This window comes from Pungitius pungitius, chromosome 20 (genome assembly GCF_949316345.1).
Source record: "Pungitius pungitius chromosome 20, fPunPun2.1, whole genome shotgun sequence".
Lineage (NCBI taxonomy): Eukaryota > Metazoa > Chordata > Actinopteri > Perciformes > Gasterosteidae > Pungitius > Pungitius pungitius.
This window is the reverse complement of record NC_084919.1, coordinates 3,236,533-3,253,799: the sequence shown is the minus strand read 5'-3', so window position 1 is coordinate 3,253,799 and position 17,267 is coordinate 3,236,533. Positions and strand designations below refer to the sequence as shown.

At 40.9% G+C, this 17,267-nt stretch overlaps 2 protein-coding genes across 5 annotated transcripts; both read left to right on the top strand.

The window, feature by feature from the left end:
* Positions 1-6,244: 6,244 nt before the first annotated feature.
* LOC119195106 (uncharacterized) lies at positions 6,245-12,024 on the top strand. Of its 3 annotated transcripts, none has more exons than XM_062559405.1 (13): positions 6,245-6,485; positions 6,587-6,655; positions 6,891-7,012; positions 7,108-7,165; positions 7,404-7,613; positions 8,017-8,112; positions 8,273-8,290; positions 8,566-8,622; positions 9,555-9,734; positions 9,890-9,979; positions 10,079-10,141; positions 10,883-11,068; positions 11,234-12,024. In XM_062559405.1, the coding sequence occupies exons 2-13, from the start codon at positions 6,595-6,597 to the stop codon at positions 11,440-11,442; spliced, it is 1,350 nt and encodes a 449-aa protein (XP_062415389.1). In that variant the 5' UTR covers positions 6,245-6,485; positions 6,587-6,594; the 3' UTR covers positions 11,443-12,024. The 3 variants fall into 3 exon arrangements, with proteins under 3 accessions (XP_062415389.1, XP_062415388.1, XP_062415390.1); XM_062559404.1 differs by having other exon boundaries at positions 8,273-8,335; XM_062559406.1 differs by lacking the exon at positions 9,555-9,734 and having other exon boundaries at positions 6,246-6,485; positions 8,273-8,335.
* A 320-nt stretch (positions 12,025-12,344) lies between these two features.
* On the top strand, positions 12,345-17,142 carry LOC119195105 (uncharacterized). 2 transcript variants are annotated; one of them, XM_062559407.1, is made up of 9 exons: positions 12,345-12,581; positions 12,683-12,751; positions 12,997-13,118; positions 13,214-13,271; positions 13,502-13,711; positions 13,876-13,965; positions 14,902-14,982; positions 15,850-16,035; positions 16,225-17,142. In XM_062559407.1, exons 2-9 carry the CDS (start codon positions 12,691-12,693, stop codon positions 16,485-16,487), a joined length of 1,071 nt encoding a protein of 356 aa, XP_062415391.1. In that variant the 5' UTR covers positions 12,345-12,581; positions 12,683-12,690; the 3' UTR covers positions 16,488-17,142. The 2 variants fall into 2 exon arrangements, with proteins under 2 accessions (XP_062415391.1, XP_037305648.2); XM_037449751.2 differs by lacking the exon at positions 14,902-14,982 and having other exon boundaries at positions 12,346-12,581.
* The last annotated feature ends 125 nt before the right edge of the window (positions 17,143-17,267 follow it).

Below are 17,267 nucleotides of genomic sequence, written 5' to 3'. Positions count from 1 at the left end.
TGCTATTCAATTTCCTCAACGAGATAATGTGACGGGATGAGAGCGGCTAATCTTTGAATAATTGACAAAAAATACCGACGCGCGCACACACACACACACACACGCAGACACACACACACCTACCTTTAGATTCCTGGCAGTAAAAGCAATGAATAATGGATCTTAGTATTTTCTGGCCTGAGGGAGAAGCTTTTAAACATAATTTGTTCCTTTAATTTATTTACACAACCTGGCAACCCCGGCCCCTCAGGCTACGGTAGGTACATTACACAGCACACACACACACACACACACACATCTAGAAAAAAAATGACTCTTCACCAAGTATGACACATAATCTTGCAGGTTTTTCATGCAAATTCCACCTCCCAGACAATCTGTCGGTTTCACACATTCACAAAGAAACATTTTATTATGGTGCAGAGTGAACAGATCACTCAGCTAGAAACCATCTGTCTCCGAGAAGCTTTTCACAGCTTCATCTTCACCCTCGAACACTATTTATTCAACAGATAGTTGATGGGGGGACGTAGTGGTGCACATACACTCTTTCATAGGGGCACGCTGGAAAGCCTCCTGGGAATATTACAAGTTGCCATGATTTGTGCGTGGCTCGCGGAGGAGAGATGAAATACTCGCCCCCATCTCCAAGGCAGAATAGATCGTTTAAAGCTGCTTTCTCCTGTGAAATGTTAAGGGCCTTCCTTGCATTTGGTTGTGCAACAAAAGTATGAGGTGCAAAACCAGCGACATTATGATTACAAGAGGAGCTGATAAGAAAGCCATTTTATCTATGTAGCATGTAGCACGTAGCATTAAGGATGCAAGCGGTCACGAAGAAAATTATTAGAAAAGGTATTTGCAGTTAGTTTTTTTCAGTTTGTAAGTCTTGATTAAAACTAGTTTAACCAAATCTAAAAAGATGTTTTATATTAATACACATGCACAGACATGGATGACATTTGTTAACACCTGCTATAAAATGTCGCCTGGGAAAAGTATCCTGTATGACAGGATTATACTTGACAGGTAAAGAGCAAAGAACCCGTCAGGAAGCTCCACTAATGATCCAGCAGGCTTCCTTCTCTTCCTGTTCTTCTTCTTCTGGGTTGCCAGATTTAGTTCTTAACCCATCACAGGACAGGATTAGACAGCAGCAGCTGTGGAGGACTAGTTGGGATGCCAGGTCCAAACTGTCGCTACATATGTAACATATGTTCCGTTTTTTGGGGGGTAAAAAGAAAAGTTTGTGTGTGTGTGTGTGTGTGTGTGTGTGTGTGTGTTTGTGTGGGTGTGTGTGTGTGTGTGTGGGGGGGGGGGGTTAGAGGGGGGGTGCGTTGCAGAGTCATCACTAATTTCTGAGAACTGTCTAATAGACTCCCAACATCCCAACTGTCGAGATTTAACACCCGCCTTGCTCTATTATTCACAATTATTCATCTTTTATTGTCTATTTAACATCTCGGACACATATGACGAAACCCCGCCGGTTTGCAGTTGTGTTTCGATTGCGGACGGCGGCCTTTATTAATATCTTCCATCCGGAAAATCTCCAACAGCTTTCAGGATCAGCGGTGGCTCCGACCTTTGATTAGAACTCAACCACACGACGAGTCTCACGCTGCCAAGAGTCCAGAGAGTGTGTGCAGGGCCCCCCCCCCCACCGAGAAATGATCGTAATCACGACAAGCTGTGTGCTCTACACGCCGCACCAGATCACCAACGTGTAAACCAATGAACTGTGTTTAGATGAGAAAACCGATCCTTCCCTCACTAATAAAAGATTTGTCTTGTGTGGGAAAGGGCCACGTGTTCCACCACGTGCAATGACTGGGACAGGGAAAGAAAAGTATTGAATATAAATGTAAATAAATGAATATAATTAGCTAAACTGAGTATTACATTATATCATCCATATGCATTGAAGAGAAGCGCATGAATAAATATGTGTCTCTTTGAGTGTTGATGTGATTCGAAGGGATTGCAGCTGCTTTGGTAGTAACCTACACTGTAAAAAAAAAAAAAAAAAACATAAAAAGAAGGTCAAATGACTGGCAGCAGTGGCTACTAAACAAAAACCGTAGAAACTATTTTACAGAGAAACACATTTATTTTATTGATTTTTCCTTTACTATTATAATGCACTAAGAATTACATTAAACAATGAAGAAAAAAAATATTTGTCATTAGCATACTACTTAAATTTACAGTTGGACTGTTGATTTACAGATAATATCTTTATTTTTGGAGCTTTGACCATATTTACATAGTTTTACATTTACATAGTACAAAATACTGTAAAAAAACAGTTATTTTCTGTAAAATTTGGATCTTTTTTCACAGTGTAACGTATAACCAGCATTGATGCATCTGGTTGTAACCCATGTGCTTTATCCTATCCCACCCCCCCCCCCGTTTGGGGATCCATTTTAATCTTGTCAGATGAATTTAATGTCACGGTTCAATCTTAATAAACGCACAGCACGGTGTTCTCTACTTTCCATAAATGGAATAATAAGACAGATACTGTCAAACTATTTGATATCATACCCGTGCACAAATAAATCCCCCCCCCCCTCACACAGCTCTGTAATCTAGTGTTTGTCGGTGAAATGAGGAGGATATTAAATTTCCTCGTGGGGTTTGTCAACTTGAGATGCTCCTTTCATTCGGTGGCCACGGCTCGGAGAAGCTAATCTGTTTCTCCACGCTGCTGTCACCATCAGAGGGATCACACTCCCAGGACCATCACACGCCACAACCCACGCTGTCACGTGGATGCGCGTGGACGTTTTAAAAAAAAAAAACGCAGCGACGCCGCATCGCCGCTGTAGTGGCTGTAATGTGTGTGTTTTTTTTTTTATAAACGTTCATGGCTGAAGGCCTGAAATATCCAGCACTTCAATAAATGTGTGCCGGTTACAGAAAGCGGTTGCATTGCTTTTGCTGTTGTTCTTCTACCTGGCAACAAGGCCCATTTTTAGTCCCCAAAGATGCACCACAGTTAATCGTATATGTGCTTGGTGCATGTTTGCAGTCGACGCCATCCACTGTATCAGACCCCCCCTCTCCAGGGACTCTACCCAACCCTGCTCTCATGCTTAAGTCATCCCGCCTCGGCTGCTGCTGCTGCTGCTGCAACATCCCTCCTGGCTCCACTCCCAAAGCACTCTTTAGCCCTTACATCTAGAATCCCTCTCTCACACACACATACACGCACATACACACACACACGCACACACACACGCACACGTCTCGCAGTCGCCGCACTCGGCTGTTTGCATCGAATACAAAACTCTTCCTCTCAGACCTCCAGGCCGCGCACGTCGGCCTGTGATCTGCATTTTGTCGTTAGCTGCCACTTAGCTTCGCTCCCCCTGCGGCAGGCTGGTTATCGCTCACCCTCCACTGCCCCCTCTTCCTCCTCCTCCTCCTCCTCCTCCTCCCCTCTGAGAGGTGGAATAACTTCACTACAGTCAGATAAGCAGCGGCACTCCCGTTCCATCATAACACAAACATCTCCCTCTTTAATGCACAAATCACCTCTGACCTACATTAAATATCTCCATCTGACAGGTAGATGTACAGCAGGAGAGGGAGAGATGCGGATGAGGCAATTGTGTTCAGGGTAGTTGACTCGTGAAAGACAGAAAACAGCACTGACAGGTAAGACTGAAGTCATTTAACTCCTCCTCCTCTTCCTCCTCCTCCTCCTCTCCTGGCGACTTCAATCAAGAGGGAAAAAACGAGGAGCAGGTGAGTTCATGCTGCTCGACGAGGGAGCATCAGAGGGAATGAGCAGAAGCACCAGAGACAGCCCGATTGAGACAGAGCAGAGACTAAGTGTGATTAATGGTGCAGGCGGAGCCGCAGCTCGATGCGGTTCATGGAGAAGAAAACGCATTTTATACATAACAAAGAATCAGTAAATTGTCCGCTTTTATTTGTGAAATGTCCCCCACCTGGATTCATTCAAAAATGTCGGCAACTCGTTTGTGTCTTCCCAAGAAGTCCCCCAAATGAGTGATTCTCGAAAGATGTATTTGGAGCAGAGACTGAATGAAGAATTGAACATAATTAAAAGGCGGTTTGCTGTGTTGTGAACGGATGACAACAGGAGGAACAACAACAGAGAGACGACGGGCCGCCGGTGGCCTAATCCGCCTCCCCAAATCAGCCTCGACGCATTAAAGCGAATGGAGGAGGGGGGAGGGGGGAGGGGGGGGGGGGGGGGAGATTTCTATTTAATCAAAAAAGTGTCACATTAACTCAGACAAATTCTAGCAATCTAGTTTTCTAATAAAGCTGTCATATTTGCATCCGGTGACTTACACTCGCCATCGTTTTAGATTAATTTCCGTCACAACCTTTTGATTTATGAATGCATAATAACTGAGGGCGACGCATGTGACTGTGAGCAAGTGTGTGTGTGTGTCTGAATCCACAAAGCCCTGACTTTTAATCTAGCATGTTGCCTGGGCCTCGACGAGAGAACATCACATTTTGCAATAATTGAGCGCGTTAAAGAGGAGGATGGACGCGGTGCGGAGCAGCGTGAGTTGCATCGCTGTTCCACAGCGGCGTCTCATCTCCCCTTTATCTCGCTGCGCTTCCTATCAAAGGACCCAGATGCACCAGGACGTCGTCTTCTTCTTCTTCTTCTTCCTCTTCGTCTTCTTCTTGACTTCAGCTTTCTACTGGGTGTGAAAGGTCGACGTCGGGTCAGCGCCTTGTTGCTGCCGGAGAGATTTTGTGCCTTTTTGCCCGCTGTGCGCTGAAAATTACAACGCAATCCTTCATTTGCACGGCTGCGGAGAATGTGAAAAGGCCTCCACGAGACATTGACTGTCACGAGTTGTTTTGATTTTACCAAACAAAATGGATCTTTTGCAATAAATGACAATAAAACCGAATTCTTCGTCTGCCCTCAATATTGCATTTCATCTTCTATCCCTTTAGTTCCTGCCGTTTTGCCGTCTTTCGACTGGATTGCGCCTCCCTCGGGGGGGGGATATTATTGGATAAACATTCGCCTCCTCCACTCGTCTCGGGTGGCGTTGCCTCAGACAACCGCCCACACCTGTGGCATTGTTTACCTGCGTGCCGTCTTCACCGGCCTGCAGTGGTGTACAGCAGCTCGAGTGCACACGGCGGACTTCGCAATGGAGGATTTAATCTTGTTGTCGCGACTCAATCCCGAACTGAACCGCGGCCCGACGTCTTTGATCACGCTGTCGGATTCTAAGCACATCGGCAAACACGACGCCGCTGTCGATTTGCTCTGTATTTGCTTCTGTTTGTGCATCATTCACAATCATCTGGTAGAGTAGAAGATGGAGCAGGAGGAGGGTATGAGAGCAACTACGGACGAATAGAACGGCGATAGATGGATGGTGTTTTGCTTTTTATTTTGCAGCAATCACGGCAGATTGGAAGCCAATAAGAGATAATTGTGAAATTGCTGTTTTTGCACAACAACAGATTTGTTTTAAATGGCCTTACTGGATTTTGTTTGGTCGGTTTTTACTCAATTGAAAAACACAATATTATCAAAAATGATTCAATCTTACTTCTAGATCATGTTATTCATATTTATTTTTAAAAAAACTACCCTTTTTGTTCACTATCATATTTTATTCTAGATGCTTTTATTGTGAAAGGCGTTTGTCTTGTAAAAATGCATCATAAATAAATCCTCGGCCTCTTGCGAAATCTTGACCTCCATGAATGAGATCAGAAAGTGGGCCGAGACGTTTGCTGTCGGCTCCGTCCTGCAGGCCAAATCGCTCCCTAAAAACCTCTCCATTAAGATTCCTTTTTTAGGTGTGTCACACCGCCGAGTGTTTTAAGCTCACTAGCAGACATTTTATCAACCTTTTTCTGTAAGTTGGCGTTGGTTGGAATTTCCCAGAAGCCATTGCAGTAGGAGAGAAAAGGTAAACAAATCCCCCCCCCTCCCCCCTCACACGTGTGTTCAGACTGTCACATTAAAATGTACATATGTAAAACATTGTGGATAAAAACAAAATCAGTCTATATTTACTCATTCATCAGATATAAATACCCGCAAATGTAAATAAAGGTTCAGCGTTCAGGGGTCAGGGGTCAGGGGGGATTGGGTACATGGGATCTGAGCAGGTTTTGGGAGCTGTCACGTGCTGCCCCCTGCTGGCTTCACTGTGAATCCTGTGATTCAGAGAGAGGAGTTCAGTTTAAATCCAGCAGATGGCGGTGACGCAACATGTTTAAAACTGATAAGAGACCAAAGAAAAATCATCGTCACTGTTCTTATACTTTCACTTTCTTTTTACTGTAAATAGGGGTTGTTGTGAGGACCAGCTTGGAGTAGAAATACAGCATAGATTTATAAAGTATTGTTTGGTTAAATGATCGACAGCTGACTCCTAATATAATAATCGAATCCCCCGTCGTGTGATCGATCGCTTCCCCTCTGGTTCCTTTGGTTCGACTCGTCTACACAGCTGGTTTGTATCCCGATCTTTCACCAACACGTCACACGGACAAGAGAAAAGACCATGTACCGGAATAATAGAATAATACATGTTTCGTTTATTCTGCTTTACAGGTGACGTCATGTCGGGTTTACTGAAGAAAATACAAAACATCGACAAACAAGCAGCTGATGAGTTGAGAGGTTAATGATCTTATTTTTATCGACGAGGATTAGATAATAAAAACAAGCCATAAACATAGTTACAGTATGTGGTTTCACTGTGGTTTGAAGCTCACATTTGACCTTTGAATAGCATTCTTTAGTCATTCTGTTTAACTGCGTCACTGTAATGTAAAGTTTACTATATTTCTCTTAAAAGATATTCAGTAACTTCCCTGTTTTAGCACTTTTCCAACTGCTCACCTCGTTGTTGCAGAAGCTGGTTTACAAAGTGACTCAGACATCCAGGTCCTGACTAGAGATGAACTGCGCGACCTGCTTCCAGGAAATAAGAATATGAAACGCAGAAGGGCCATTTTTGACATAATCCACAAGCAGGTGAACTGACAAGTGGGATTAGAGGGACTAGAGCACAGATTACTGATAACTGTAGTCTCTGAGGGTTGTAAAATGTATTATTTTTGTTTCCACAGCCAATAGATCAGATCCTAAAGAAGGTGAAGGGGTTCATCCCAGAGGAGTCTTTGAGAGGTTTGCACTTACTTTCACTTTCCCCCGTGACAGACATTTTGATTGTTTGAAGATGTTTACATCTCTCCTTCTTAAAGTGTCTTTTTCTTGTTGAACTAAACATAACTTCTGTCTGCAGTCTGTGGGGATGAAAGGTTTTGCTCGATAATTGTCCCCATCCAGATGCAAATGGTGCACATCCATACTTTTATTCTGTCATCCACATTCTAACACATAAAACCTGGTCCTTCTCCTCCAGCTGCTCTAACTGACAATGGGGTCTTGGTTGAATACCTCGGTCTCCTGATGGACATGAAGACCCAAATGGATAAAGTCCTGACCGTCATCGAAGGTCACATCGACTTTCTGAACGAATACAAAACAAATCCATCGGACCATGAATCAGCCAGCAGTGAGTCGAAGGAGCTTCTGGTCGACCTGATGGACACCTCACCAGGAGAAACACCAGGTGATGCTCCTCCTCCTCCACTTTAAACTCGATTGTTTAATGAGTAGCATTTGAGATTCAAAATCTCTCTCAAATTTTGAGTAAATCACATCAGCTCAGATGTGACATTTTTCATACGGGAGGCATCCTTCTGGTGAAGTGATCTCTTATTTAATTTAAATTTTTTCTCATGAAAGAAGAAACTTATTTTTAGAAAATATGTAATACATTTAGATAATGCTATAATGATGACATATAAATGCTGGTGTGGTTCTGTGATCAGTCAGCGCAGCTTGTGTTCAGCATCTCTTCACAGTCTCTGTGGCTTTCTGGTTGCAGAGTAAACATCTGCTTAATATCGGTGTTTAGTTAATATGGTTCATTTTTCAAAGTCAGTAATTACATAATGCTGGTTTCCTAATAGAGTCCTGGACATTTCTGGATAATTCAGCCAGCAAGGATTCTGATTCTGAGGATCTCCAGAATCCCAAAAGTGATGGACCTCCACAAGCAGCAGCAGGTGAGTCTCTCTCTCTCTCTCTCTCTCGCTCTCTCGTGTCTAATGAGCAGTGTCCGCCTTCAAGTGCCGTTACAGCTCTGCCTGATTGTCTCTTTAGGGGCCGATTTTTTTAAGGATGTACAAAACATTTTGGAGTCAGTAAGTTCATTTCATGTTACAGGCTCTTCGGCATGTTCAGGTACCTCTGACAGCGGCGTTGGGGGGGAGTCACACCCGAAACGACGTGAATATAACTTGCTTCCTCCTCACACATTCATGACATATTTAAAAATACAGTTATCCTCTTGGTGAAGAAATACATTTTAATCCAGTGTTAAAAGTAAAGTTCACGGTTAGGTTCAAGGGTTAGTGTATCCAAAATCCATTGTTGCATCATTGTGCTTCTACTTACTACTGTTATTTTCACAAAATAAGCTTTTTAATGGAAAAAAAATCTCTCTACGTCCTTGTCAGGTCGTACTAATCCAGAGGAGTCGAAAAGCCAAAGTGAACCCCGTCCACAAGCAGCAGGTGAAGCTCCCTCCCTTCCACTCTGTCCCTCTTTGTCTTTGTCTCTTGCTCAGTGAGTTTTGTCCACTTTGAGGTTCTGTTAAAACTAGGGCCGGGACTTTAGCGCGTTAATTACGATTAATTAATTACAATGTGAATTAAGATTAATTAATTACACAAAAAATAACGCATTAAACATTTTTTACGCATTTGTACACTTATTTTTTGCAACCGCGGAACGTTTCTCACTGGATGAGTTTCGGAGTTTACCGATTATACTGGAGCACCAACTAGCGTTCATGACTTCAGACAACAACAAACCACAGTGAACATGAACGAAGAAGCTGACGAGACCGTGTCGGTTGGCCCCGTGAATGGGAAATCGTATTATAATAAACACACGGATGGAAGCGTCGATAAGAGCGTGGTTGTGTGCAAGCTGTGCAACAAGGAATTCACATCGAGCCTCAAGTATCACCTCAACGCAAAACAATTAGCAGCTAGCGTGGACGTTAGCCCGACTCCGGGTACAAGGACCCACACCCAACCCACCCTGCACCAGATGACTGGTTTAAGGACCAGGGTAACTAAGACCACGTCTGAAAAAATAACCAATGTTCTGAATGTACTTGAAAGTATTGCTCTACTTAAAAAAACCTAGTTTACAGAAGGTCTACTTACCTATAGGCTACCTGAATTTCTGAAAGTACTATATTTCTAAATATGCTATTGCTACACTTGTCTGCTGGAATTGGTTGAACAAAAATAAAAATCCATGTGAAAAAAATGACTTCTCACTGTTCTCAGGTCAAATATTTATGCAATTAAAATGCGATTAATTTCGATTAATTAATTACAAAGCCTCTAATTAATTAGATTAATATTTTTATAGTTAAATGAGACATGTGAATTACTGCAGTGTGATGAGAATGATGCTGCTGTCACTGCAATAGGAAAAGTGCAGCGATTCGACCCGAAAAGTAGCCTTACGGGTGGAAACGCAGACGTCATCGAAGGTCACATCGACTTTCTGAACGAATACAAAACAAATCCATCGGACCATGAATCAGCCAGCAGTGAGTCGAAGGAGCTCGTGGTCGACCGGATGGACACCTCACCAGGAGAAACACCAGGTGATGCTCCTCCTCCAGCGCAGCTTGTGTTCAGCATCTCTTCACAGTCTCTGTGGCCTTCTGGTTGCAGAGTAAACATCTGTTTAATATTGGTGTTTAGTTAATATGGTTCATTTTTTAAAGTCAGTAATTACATAATGCTGTTTCCCTAACAGAGGCCGGGTCACATGTGAGGCCTCTGTCCAGCGGTGGTCATGAGGAGCATCAGATTCCCCAAAGTGATGGACCTCCACAAGCAGGAGCAGGTGAGTCTCTCTCTCTCTCTCTCTCTCTCTCTCATGTTTAATGAGCAGTGTCCAGTAAATTTGGAGTCAGTAAGTTCATTTGCACATTTCATGTTACAGAGTTATCGGCAGTTTCAGATACCTCGGACAGCGATTATGTGATTGTGGAGGCCCCAAAACAACGTAAATATAACTTTCTTCCTCCTCACAGATTCATGACATATACCATTTCTAAAATAAATATTGATGTTAACATTTGTTCATGTCCACAGCAGCCCCTTCAATGCACTTCCTTTGTTTGAGCACTGTGGTTGTATAACTGAACATAATTGAGCTTTAATATCTTCCATGTCTGACGGTCCCTCCATCGACACATTTTAAAACACAGTTATCCTCTTGATGAGGAAATACCTTTTAATCCAGTGTTAAAAGTAAAGTTCTAAATCCATTGTTGCATCATTGTGCTTCTCTTTACAACTGTTATTTTCACAAAATAAGCTTTTTAATGGAAAAGTGAACCCCGTCCACAAGCAGCAGGTGAAGCTCCCTTCCTTCCACTCTGTCTTTGTCTTTGTCTCTTGTTCAGTGAGTTTTGTCCACTTTGAGTTTCTGTTACAGCTCAACACATAATTGTAACTTTGCTTTTCTTTCAGTCATTCTGAGTGGGTGTGAAAAGAGATCTGACTCATTGATAATGCTGTGTCTCTTATTATGAGTGTGTCTTCTGATAAGTTGTCTAATAAGACATTGACACGGTTTGAAACAGAATGTATGAATGAACATAAAATAATCATTTGAAAACTTATCCTTTCATTTTTGTAGTTTTTCTAAACTATGCATCAAAGATATTTTAATGATTATATTCTACTGTTCTTGTAAATGTATTAATCTGTCTCACACTCACAGCCATTCCTCTTTCTACAGCCACATCGTACAGGATGGTTGTCGGCGGTCAAACTTTTGGGACCCACCTGAGGCTGATGGAGGAAATAGAGAAACAAGTTCAGATCCAGCTTTGTGAAGACGACAACCACTCGGTCACTTTTGTCTTCTGTCCGATCAGTTCTCGCGTTGCGTCAGACGTTGAAGCAGCCATGACCCAAGTTAACGGTGAGGGAAGGATTTTTCTGCCTTTACTTTAAATAGAATTTTGAAATCTGAAAGTTATTCCTGACAAATAATCAAAGTGTAGTAATAAACTTGTTGATGTGTTGGTAAAGGATGATCTTTTGGTAACTCCTGTCTCTCTCTTCTCTCTCTCTCTCTTGTGCTCAGATGATAAACCTGTCATTCTGGTGTTGATGCACCACACACACCAAGTCAGGGCAACGTCTACTATGAAAACATGGAATGTTAACGCCAAAGTTGTGTTGCATGTCAACGTTTTCTACCATCAGACATGTGGATTACTGCCGTGTGATGAGAATAATACTGCTGTCACTGAGATAGGAAAAGAATTACTGGATACCTTCTTCGAAAAGTAACCTTACCAGTGGAAACGCAGAGAGTGGGGGGGCTGAAGGTGGTGGGAATAGGTTTAGATGGCCGTTTCCCAAAATGTCTTTGTATTAAGTTGGCAGTGTTGGTTATCGCATTATTTTAATTTATGCAATGGATAAAATCACCTGATTCATTTAGACCATTTGCGAACTGCAGAACACATTATTTTATCCTTCTTGGTAAAATCTATCACAGCAACTGATCTAATGATAATTGTACAGATTTAAATAGCAAAACGAAGTTAACTGCACATTAAGTGCTGTTAAATTTCTAAATATTTATCCAGTTACTTGTGTTAACAATTTTTCAACTCAATTATTTATTCAATGGGAAGGAAAATTTTAAATAGTATTTGAGCTGCTATTGATCATCAGACTTAACTTATAATTAAATAATAAGCAAACTTAAATAAAAGTGAATAAAGATTCAATATAAACATAATGCTAGCTTACAAGCATGAATGGGAGGTTTTGCTCTTCCTCATATATAAATGTGTTGGTCAAATTGTATGTAAAGTAGATTGACTGATATTCCTTATACTCTCTAATAAATGGTGTGTTTATTCATCTAATCTGTGGGCCTTTTTCATGTCATCGTAATTTTGATTAAATACCATAAGCCTCGCTCATCTATTCAACGTACAGAGTCTAACAATCGGCTGCACATTTTGTGATAATATAAGAATATGAAATAAATACCCTCAATTGTAAATATAGTCCCTGAGGGTTTAGGGGTGAGGGGGGGACACTGTGATTGGGTACATGTGTTCTGAGCAGGGTTTGGAAGCTGTCACGTGCTGCCCCCTGCTGGCTTCACTGTGAATCCTGTGATTCAGAGAGAGGAGTTCAGTTCAAATCCAGCAGATGGCGGTGACGCAACATGTTTAAAACTGATAAGAGACCAAAGAAAAATCATCGTCACTGTTCTTATACTTTCACTTTCTTTTTACTGTAAATAGGGGTTGTTGTGAGGACCAGCTTGGAGTAGAAATACAGCATAGATTTATAAAGTATTGTTTGGTTAAATGATCGACAGCTGACTCCTAATATAATAATCGAATCCCCCGTCGTGTGATCGATCGCTTCCCCTCTGGTTCCTTTGGTTCGACTCGTCTACACAGCTGGTTTGTATCCCGATCTTTCACCAACACGTCACACGGACAAGAGAAAAGACCATGTACCGGAATAATAGAATAATACATGTTTCTTTTATTCTGCTTTACAGGTGAAGTCATGTCGGGTTTACTGAAGAAAATACAAAACATCGATAAAGAAGCAGCTGATTATTTGAGAGGTTAATGATCTTATTTTTATCGACGAGGATTAGATAATAAAAACAAGCCATAAACATAGTTACAGTATGTGGTTTCACTGTGGTTTAAAGCTCACATTTGACGTTTGAATAGCATTCTTTAGTCATTCTGTTTAACTGCGTCACTGTGTAAAGAAATGTTCACTATATTTATCTTAAATGGTTGAAAGATATTCAGTAACTTCCCTGTTTTAGCACTTTTCCAACTGCTCACCTCGTTGTTGCAGACGCTGATTTACAAAGTGACTCAGACATCCAGGTCCTGACTAGAGATGAACTGCGCGACCTGCTTCCAGGAAATAAGAATATGAAACGCAGAAGGGCCATTTTTGACATAATCCACAAGCAGGTGAACTGACAAGTGGGATTAGAGGGACTAGAGCACAGATTACTGATAACTGTAGTCTCTGAGGGTTTTAAAATGTATTATTTTTGTTTCCACAGCCAATCGATCAGATCCTAAAGAAGGTGAAGGGGTTCATCCCAGAGGAGTCTTTGAGAGGTTTGCACTTACTTTCACTTTCCCCTGTGACAGACATTTTGTTTGTTTGAAGATGTTTACTTCTCTCCTTAAAGTATCTTTTTTGAACTAAACATAACTTTTGTCTGCAGTCTGTGGGGATGAAAGGTTTTGCTCGATAATTGTCTTCATCCAGATGCAAATGGTGCACATCCATACTTTTATTCTGTCATCCACATTCTAACACACAAAACCTGGTCCTTCTCCTCCAGCTGCTCTAACTGACAATGGGGTCTTGGTTGAATACCTCGGTCTCCTGATGGACATGAAGACCCAAATGGATAAAGTCCTGACTGTCATCGAAGCTCACATCGACTTTCTGAACGAATACAAAACAAATCCATCGGACCATGAATCAGCCAGCAGTGAGTCGAAGGAGCTTCTGGTCGACACGATGGACACCTCACCAGGAGAAACACCAGGTGATGCTCCTCCTCCTCCCCAGCTTGTGTTCAGCATCTCTTCACAGTCTCTGTGGCCTTCTGGTTGCAGAGAAAACATCTGTCAACTCTGCTAAATATTGGCGTTTAGTTAATATGGTTCATTTTTCAAAGTCAGTAATTACATAATGCTGTTTCCCTAACAGAGGCCGGGTCACATGGGAGGCCTCTGCCCAGCGGTGGTCGTGAGGAGCATCAGATTCCCCAAAGTGATGGACCTCCACAAGCAGCAGCAGGTGAAGCTCCCTCTCTTCAACTCTCTCTTTCTCTCTTCCTCTTTCTCTCTCTCTCTCTCTCTCTCTCTCTCTCTCTCTCTCGTGTTTAATGAGCTGTATCCAGTAAATAATGTACAATACATTTTGGAGTCAGTAAATTCCTTTGCACACTTCATGTTACAGAGTTTTCAGCAGGTTCAGGTACCTCAGACAGTGATCATGGAGTGGGGAACTATCCTGGCCGGGCAAAATAATGCACTTGATTCGTTGAAATACCTTTTAATCCACGGAACAGTATCCTACTCAAAGCTCTCAGTGGAGTGTTAGTGGAATAATATCCTTAAACAACAGCTGCTTGAAATCAATTTCCACGTTTTTAAGTCTTTTGTTAAATATAATTATCCAGTTAGAAGTTGGGCAATGATTTGTTTGTTTTTCGTCTTTCTATCTATTAATAATGTCTTTTTAATTTTTAACTTGGAAAAAAAGAGGTTTAATTCAGGTATCAAATGTAGTTTTTTCCTCATAAAGAATTATAAGAAATAACTAATTCAAACTTACATTTATTCAATGTTCCCACAGAGCTTTGTGCCAGGAGAGAATACACTTAAACTCCCCTCCCCCTGCCCCCCTCCCCCTTCAAATGCTATTTAGATTTTGCATTTATCCTCCAACCCAGAAGAGCGAATCGGATCTTTGGACATTATTGAACAAGAACAGTGAAATTTGCCTCTTATTATTCGTAAATATAAGTTTATATTAACCCCCCCCACGCAGAGCAGCAGGTGAAGCTCTCTCTCTCTCTCTCTTTCTCTCTCTCTCTCTCTCGTCTAATGAGCAGTGTCCACCTTCAAGTGTCGTTACAACTCTACCTGATTGTCTCTTTAGGGGCAGAATTTTTAAATGATGTACAATACATTTTAGTCAGTAAGTTCATTTGGACATTTCATGTTACAGGCTCTTGGACATGTTCAGGTACCTCTCACAGCGGTGATGGGTGGAAGTCACAACCGTGTTCCCGTCAAGAACCAAAACGCAGTGAATATAACTTTCTGCTCACAGCTTTATGACACATACCATTTTAAAAATAAATATGCATGTTAACATTTGTTCATGTGAGTCAGCAGGTGAAGCTCCCTCTCTTCTACTCTGTCTCTGTCTCTTGTTCAGTGAGTTTGGTCCACTTTGAGTTTTCATTAAAACTCAAGATGATGATCACTTTCATTTCGTACTTTTATGACATGTACAGTTTTATCATCAATCTCATTCTCATGTTTGTTAATTTCTACAACACAAACTTAACCTTATGATACCAAAATTCACAATCATTCACAAAAAAGTGAATTAAATCATGCAGTATACAAAATACATTTTATTTTAACACGGAAAAAGGGGAGTATGGAAGTAAATCTGTGTCATCGGAAAATAAATTATTTGCATTTCAATTTTTTGCGGTTGAATATTTTAACGTTCAATTTTTTGCAGTTGAATTTTTTGCAGTATTTTAACGTTGAAAAAAGTTCAAATAAATAATTTCAATGCATAAATATTCCGTGCTAGAAATTCAATCCCATTTTTCTTTCAAAACCCGATGACATGATGATTTACTTCCATGGCGAGAGCGCTTTTGGAACCATGTTTTTTTTCTAATTTAGTTTAGAATTTAGTTAGTAATTTTATAAACAGTGCATTTGTCGACTAAACATTTGTAACTTTCTTTTCTTTCAGTCCTTCTGAGTGGGTGTGAAAGTAAATCTGACTCATTGATAATGCTGTATCTCTTATTACGAGTGTGTCTTTCTGATAAAGTTGTCTATGCATCAAAGATATTTCAATGATTATATTCTACTGTTCTTGTAAATGTATTAATCTGTCTCACACTCACAGCCATTCCTCTTCCTACAGCCACATCGTACAGGATGGTTGTCGGTGGTAAAACCTTTGACGCCCACCTGACGCTGATGGAGAAAATAAAGAAAAAAGTTCACAATCAGCTTTGTGAAGACGACAACCACTCGGTCACTTTTGTCTTCTGTCCGATCAGTTCTCGCGTTGCGTCAGACGTTGAGGCAGCCATGTCCCATTTTATCGGTGAGGGAAGGATTTTTCAGCCTTTTTTAATATTGAAATGGAAATTATCATTTTTTAAATTTTTAATAGAATTTTGAATTAGAAAGTTTTTTCTGACAAAGTTTAGTAATAAACTTGTTAATGTGTTGGTAAAGGATGATCTTTTGGTAACTCCTGTCTCTCTCTTCTCTCTCTCTCTCTTGTGCTCAGATGATAAACCTGTCATTCTGGTGTTGATGCACCACACACACCAAGTCAGGGCAACGTCTACTATGAAAACATGGAATGTTAACGCCAAAGTTGTGTTGCATGTCAACGTTTTCTACCATGAGACACGTGGATTACTGAAGTGTGATGAGAATAATGCTGCTGTCACTGAGATAGGAAACAAATTACTGGAGCTCTTCGACCCAAACAGTAGCCTTACCAGTGGAAACGCCCAGGGTGGGGGGGGCCGAAGATGGTGGGATTAGTTTGGATTGGATCAAAAATCCATTTAAGAAGAAAAAATAAAACAAAGAGTTTTCTGCACATTAAGTGCTGTTCAATTTCTAAATTTTGATCCGGTAACTTGTGTTAATCATTTTTCAACTCAATTATTTATCCAATATTTATAGATTCATGGGAAGGACAAATTAATATTTGAGCTGCTATTGATCATCAGACTTGTAATCAAAAGTAGCCTTACCAGTGGAGTGGGGGGGCCGAAGGTGGATGGACAGGGAGTGTATGGGGGTCAATTAAGAAAGGCCTAGCTTTAAAGCTTTAAATCCTGGAAAGGATAATTGGTAATGTTGTTGGTAATGGTTTTTTTCAGTTCATGCAAAGGATAGCATCAACTGATTAATTCATACCCTTTACGGGTTTGCAGAAAACTTTATTTTATTCTTCTTGGTAAAATCTATCTCAGCAACTGATCTAATGATAATTGTTTTTTTGGTGGTCACAGATTTAAATAGCAAAACGAGTTATGGGTTACTTGTGTTAACAATTTTTCAACTCAATTATGTGTCCATTATTTATAGATTTAAGGAAATAAAACGTTGAAATCAATATTTGAGCTGCTATTGATCATCAGACTTAACTTATAACTAAATAATAATCAAACTAATAAAATAAAAAAGGAAAAGGAAATCAAAAATAAATTCAATATAAACATAATGATAGCTTCCAAGCATGAATGGGCAGTTTTTCCGTCCCTCATAAATAATTGTGATGGTGAAAGTGTATGTAAAGTAGGATGGCTAATATAC

Coding starts and splice junctions, on each gene's coding strand:
- LOC119195106 (XM_062559404.1), top strand. CDS start 6,595: ATGTCGGGTTTACTGAAGAAAATACAAAACATCGACAAACAAGCAGCT. Junction 8,336..8,565: donor GGAGTCACACCCGAAACGAC/GTGAATATAACT, acceptor CGTCCTTGTCAG/GTCGTACTAATCCAGAGGAG. Junction 9,735..9,889: donor CTCACCAGGAGAAACACCAG/GTGATGCTCCTC, acceptor TTTCCCTAACAG/AGGCCGGGTCACATGTGAGG.
- LOC119195105 (XM_062559407.1), top strand. CDS start 12,691: ATGTCGGGTTTACTGAAGAAAATACAAAACATCGATAAAGAAGCAGCT. Junction 14,983..15,849: donor CCGTCAAGAACCAAAACGCA/GTGAATATAACT, acceptor CTCTTCCTACAG/CCACATCGTACAGGATGGTT. Junction 16,036..16,224: donor AGCCATGTCCCATTTTATCG/GTGAGGGAAGGA, acceptor TCTTGTGCTCAG/ATGATAAACCTGTCATTCTG.